This window comes from Mercenaria mercenaria, chromosome 5, assembly GCF_021730395.1.
Source record: "Mercenaria mercenaria strain notata chromosome 5, MADL_Memer_1, whole genome shotgun sequence".
NCBI classification, from domain to species: domain Eukaryota; kingdom Metazoa; phylum Mollusca; class Bivalvia; order Venerida; family Veneridae; genus Mercenaria; species Mercenaria mercenaria.
Genome location: NC_069365.1, coordinates 55,139,831 through 55,145,830, shown reverse-complemented (window position 1 = coordinate 55,145,830; position 6,000 = coordinate 55,139,831). Strand labels below are relative to the sequence as shown.

Sequence of the window (6,000 nt, the reverse complement as noted above, 5' to 3'; positions counted from 1 at the left end):
CATGTGACCCCCGAGGCGGGACCATATTTGACCCTAAGGGGATAATTTGGACAACCTTGGTAGAGAACCACTAGATAATGCTACATTATAAATAGCAAAGCCCTAGGCTTTGTGGTTTGGACAAGAAGATTTTCGAAGTTTTTCCCTATATAAGTGTTGTAAACCATGTGACCCCCAGGGCGGTTCCATATTTGACCCTAGGGAAATAATTTGAACAATCTTAGTAGAGGACCACTAGATGATGCCACATACAAAATATCAAAGCCCAAGGCCTTATGGGTTTGGACAAGAGGTTTTTCAAAGTTTTTCCTTATATAAGTCTATATAAACCATGTGACCCCCGGGGCGGGGCCATATTTGACCCCAAGGAAATAATTTGAACAATCTTAGCCGTAGAGGACCACTAAATGATGCTACATACCAAATATCAAAGTCCTAGGCCCTGTGGTTTTGGACAAGAAGATTTTCAAAGTTTTTCACTATATAAATCTATGTAAATTATAAAAATAAACAAAGGGCCATAACTCACTCAAAAATTGTTGAACCAGTCTGATTTCAGGGGCACACTACTAGGGTACCAATACATCAGGTTTGGTCAAAATCCCCCCCCCCCACGTAGTTTCTTAGGAGATGCGATAACGAGAAATTGTTAACGGACGGACGGAAGGACGACGGACCACGGACGCAGAGTGATTTGAATAGCCCACCATCTGATGGGGCTAAAAATGTGGTCTCTATTGCGTTCACAAGGCTAAAATCAGTAATTATTTCCATCTCTGGGGCCATAACTCCAAGACGAATAAGGTGATATGGCTGGTTTTTGAAAGGAACCGAGATATCATAGATATATATAAGTTCTGTGCAAGTTTGTTCAAAATCAAATAATAAATGTTGTCTCTATCTTATTCACAAGAAAAATGTGAACGGACGGACGGTCGGACGACGGACGACGTACAAAGGATGATCACAATAGCTTACCTAGTCACTTCGTACAAGTGAGCTTAAACATGTTACAAATGTGTTTCAGATGTAAAAATGCACTTTTTTGTTCATTTTTCCGATTGAAAATGACATGTGACAAATGTGATCAGATGTCACATCAAAAATCGGCATCGATCACATTTGTCTCAAAAAGTGTTACAAATGTGCTTGATTTCTGTTACATATGCGATCGTATTTGTAACACCTGTTACAAATGCGATCTGTTACGAATGTGGTCCTACAGAGCTACAGTACTTTGTGCTGCACATGCACATTTACTTATGATAAGATAGCAAACAAAAAGTTAAAACAGGGTAAAGGGCAAACAAATGACCCATGAACATGAAACTTAGGAAGGGGGTTACTCAACAACAACAATAAACGAAACAGAAAAAAGGTAACTAAAATGAATCTGGATACAATAAACTCAACGTAAACATCAAAAGCACTTACTACCATAGACAGTGCGTCCCTAACAGCAAAACTTCCAAAAATTTCAGGAAAATGTCGCTAAAAGGGCACATGTTCCCAAAATCTAGAAAAAAATACAGTTTTCTTAACCGGAACAGTCAGGCAGATTGTCGTCGGTCCGGTACGTTTCCTCCTTTGATGTGAAGAAGAAAGTAAAAGCAAGAACCAGAAAATTAATTGCAGGGTGCAGATATTTTACTTAATACGCAATCTGCAATTTACATGATCGTGAAATGAAAAAAAAATATTTTGCCTGTTTACAAGTATTCCGATACAATATGCTACAATATTGTATTCTTAAACTAGTTCAACATATTTCCCACTCTGAATAACGTTTCTATTCTTGTTGTTACGTTATTAGCCAAGTCTTTATGTCGTCTATCAATCAAACTCCTCGTAAAACTGTTTGTTGTTGGTCATAGCAGCTGTTGACGCTGAAAATAATAGCAACAACTAGAGGGTCATGCTTACTATAATTCGCGCATCTGAGTTCTACAGGTATAATATTACAACAAGTTTTATTCAATGATTTGACTTGATGAGCTGGTTTTTGAACCCTGATAATCCATTTTCGAACTTGACCTAAGTTTCATAAAGACAAACAATTTGACTACGTGTTGCTTAGATCAGACAGAAAATTTGATCTACAGGGTGTTAACCTTTATCCTGCTAAGTTTTCAAAAATGGATTGGTCCATCATTTATTCTGGGTAGTACCACTTGTTTATTAAAGGGGTGTTCACTGAAAATTTACTGACTGAATAGCGACCATTGCAGACTGATCATGGTCTGCACTATCGAAAACACAGAATCACTTGCCGGCAAAAGTTTAACAAGATTAAACTAAGTAAAACTACAACAGTTTTGAACAATTCAAGGGCAATAACTGTTGTTACTTAACCTTTAGCCTGCTAGCAGTAAGTGATTCTGCCTGTGCGCGCAGGGCCCAATTGTTCGAAAGGAATTAAGTTGTCAAATCCCACATACAGTTAGAGGGAAATACTATTAATATTATACAACTCATTGAAATCCTGCAGCAGTTACAGAGATGAAATCCACACAAAAATCCATCTTTAGATATTATGTACATGTATAAAACTGGTCATAAAAATCACTCTAATGTAGAACCCGTAAGAACAAAGTCATATGTAGTTTACTTTACATTTTAGAATATATTGTTAACTGCATGCATATTTGGGAATTTGGGAAAGAATTCCCAAACGTATCTTATAATTTCCAAACATAGAGCGAAAGTGATACACTTTCTTTGAACGTAACCCATAATTGCATAAACAAATAAACATATCTCAAATCATGAAAGTTTGAGGTTAAATGTGCGATATAATTTGAACATGAAGTACTAGTAGTGTATCTTGACATCAGATCCCTTATCCCTTTTTCTACAAATGATAAACATCTCCTGTCTTATAACATCACGAGCAATGTAAACAAGAAAATATTGGTAGAACCGATGAATGCTTCCCGAAATATGATTCTTGCATACTGTATAAAAAAAGAAGAATTGACAGACTGGGCACATATAGTTTACTGGTGTTCAATATACAAAAATCAATATATGAATGAAAAATCATTCCATGAAGACAATATGAGTACCTCCTCTTACGAACATCCTATGAAGTTTTGATGAATTCTAGCCAGTGGTTGCTGAGGAATACACAAGGAATGGTACTTAACTATACTACAGTACAACCTCTTCAGAGTGACCCTCTCTTATGCAAAAACCTCTCTATAACAGCATCATCAAAATTTTCCTATGTAAGGAAGGTATGCTACCCTATGAAATAATCGTCTGATTTTATCCAGGAAAACATTTTGATGAAATTTCATTTCGGTGTAAAAATGTAGTCCCTATGGCACACAAAAGGTTTTTGTTAGATTTGGCCTAGTTTTTTTTTTATCCCAGATGACCCATATTTCAACTTGTCCTAGAATTTATCAAGGCAATTACTCGGATCAAATTTCATGAAAATGAATTGAAAGATACAGCCTCTATTGAACACACAAGGTTTTTCTTTGACCTAGTGACCTAGTTTTTGACCATAGATAACCCATATTCAAACTTGGTCTAGATTTGCTAGATTTGATCAAGGTAATCATTCTGACAAAATTTCATGAAGATCAATTGGAAAATACAGCATCTATTGCATACGCTAAATGTTTACAGACGACAGACAGACATCGAGCGATCACAATAACTCACCCGAGCATGATATATGTATACCCATACTGTGTTTATTTTCCGGTCGGATGGATTTTTCGTAAAGGATATCGACCGAGTACGCGGTCTTTCCCTGTAGGTCTTTCCTACAGAGAAAGCACGAGGTCGATATCCGACTTACATGCCGTCATTCCTTCTCAAAATGTCCGGTGGTTACGATTCTGACAAAATTGTATCGCAGGCAGTAGATGTATATAATGAACTTGAAGTCAGGAAGGTTTTCCTGACACAGAATACACACATGTAAGGAATTAATGTTACTTTTAGAAAATAACGTTTATTCGTAAAAGTTAGGGCGTGAGAATCGTTCTCTTACTTTACTTTATATAGGTGTAGGAATGTAGGAATAGTGTACATGTAAGTCCGGAAAGGTATGTTACCCTATGAAATAATCGTTTGCCTATCAAAATAGAAATTTTCGATATCGGTTGACAATATGAAACCTCCAAAAAGTAAAAATTACTTTCATTTTTGTAGAGAAAACAATGCACATTATGGCCATAAACCACCGAAAGACATTGTCAAAACTGTTTTAAAAAACTTTTACTAAAAGCGTCCATGGACACAATGAAGAAACTTGATATAATTTGACAAAGGTCACACAAATCCGTCCGTCTGGAGCCATATCTAGGAAGTGGTTTGGAATAAATAGATAAAACTTCATATACATCCTCACCACTATACTGATTAGGGAAATGAGGCCCGTCAAGTTTCAGTCTGACTGTCCAAGTAACACCAGTGTTATGGCCCTTAGTAAGGTTCTAATGTTAACTTGAATATGGCAATTTCTAACCTGTGACAAATAGTTCGTAACTTCAGAGTTATTGCCCTTTAACTGTTTATTAAATCAACATATTTGTACATAACAAACTAACCAAACGGTAGAATTTCTTTAAACTTCTTTCATTTTTCTCCATAAAAATTTCTTATTCAACATGTGAAGTTGTGTACCCACATCCGGTCATTCCACCGCCCTGGTCACACCCCTCCCCCCTCCCCACCAAACAAGTTTTTTCTTTTAATTCTTCTTTTTAACCTTGAACGTTCCTTGAATATTTATCAACATGCAAAGTTGTACCCCCTCCCCACCTCGCTCCTCCACCCAGTCACCTCCTCCACCCCAGCCATGCATCCCCACCCCAACATTTATTTTTCATATTTTTTTTCAGAACTGTAGAATCTCTCCAGAGCCGCCCTCTCTGAAGTAAAAACCTTTCTATAACAACATCATCAAAATTTCCCTATGCTGAAATATACTATCAAATTTACCTCTCCAGAACAATAACCTCTATATAACAGTCAATATTTGTATTTCCCAAAGGATGTTGCTCTACAGAGGTTGCATTGTATTTATTTTCAACCTCCCCACCTAAAAATAAAACAAATTAAAACCTTCCAGGAATATTTATCAACATACGAAGTTGTTCTAAAAGCTAAGCCTATTACAGTATTTATCATTTCATTCAAAATGGTTTCATGAGTCAGGATCAACTAAGCATACATTTAGTTTGCACACTTAAAAATTTGATTTTTCTGTTAAATTGATTCTGACTAAAGAAACTATTTACTTCTTAGTAGCATCCTAAACTATTTGCCGGATATATTTCTTTGCCTTTCCTCACTACAAACCCATTTTGCGGGTGATACCAATTTGCTGGTTAAAATCTGTGTTGCTTAATATTCAATTGTTCAAATTTATTCAACTGAAAATAATGTTTTGAGTGGAACATGCTAGAAAATGATGAATTGTATAACGTTTTATCTGCCTCAGTGGTAGAGCTGTTATTCTTTATTTTGACTTATTGAGTTCATTGTTGTTATATTTTCTGGCCCTTTGGGATCATGGAGTCCATCCAACATATGTGTAATAGAGTTCCACTTACGCCGGTGCTAGGGGCGTAAGAGATGTTGCACGTTTCATTACCTTTCACGAACAGACTCAATCAAACCGAGTCTGCTATTATTCGTCTTGTTTGCATTCTTTGCTTCCAAAGTTTCTTTTTACAGATTTTATTAACCATCACATCAGCAATCTTTAAGTGCCGTGTGGTGGCTGTAAAAAAGTCTCCCCGTACCTGGTTTCAGTGTTGTTATATTTTCTGGTCCTTTTGGATCATGGAGTCCATCCAACATATGTGTAATAGAATTGCGCTTAAGCTGGTGCTAGGGGGCGTAAGTGATGTTGCACATTTCAATAGCTCTCATGAACAGACTCAATCAAACCGAGTCGGCTATTATTCGTCTTGTTTGCATTCTTTGCTTCTAAAGGATCTTTTTACAGATTTTTTTATTATTTTGATTTCACATACA

General features: G+C 36.4%; 1 protein-coding gene across 1 annotated transcript in view; it reads right to left on the bottom strand.

The window, feature by feature from the left end:
• Positions 1 to 1,629: 1,629 nt before the first annotated feature.
• LOC123559039 (uncharacterized) overlaps positions 1,630 to 6,000 on the bottom strand; it is a 52,888-nt gene continuing 48,517 nt past the window's right edge. Inside the window, exon 4 of the mRNA XM_053543635.1 lies at positions 1,630 to 1,886. Coding sequence (XP_053399610.1) covers positions 1,869 to 1,886 — 18 coding nt within the window. The 3' untranslated portion in view covers positions 1,630 to 1,868. The remainder of the gene's footprint in view (positions 1,887 to 6,000) is intronic.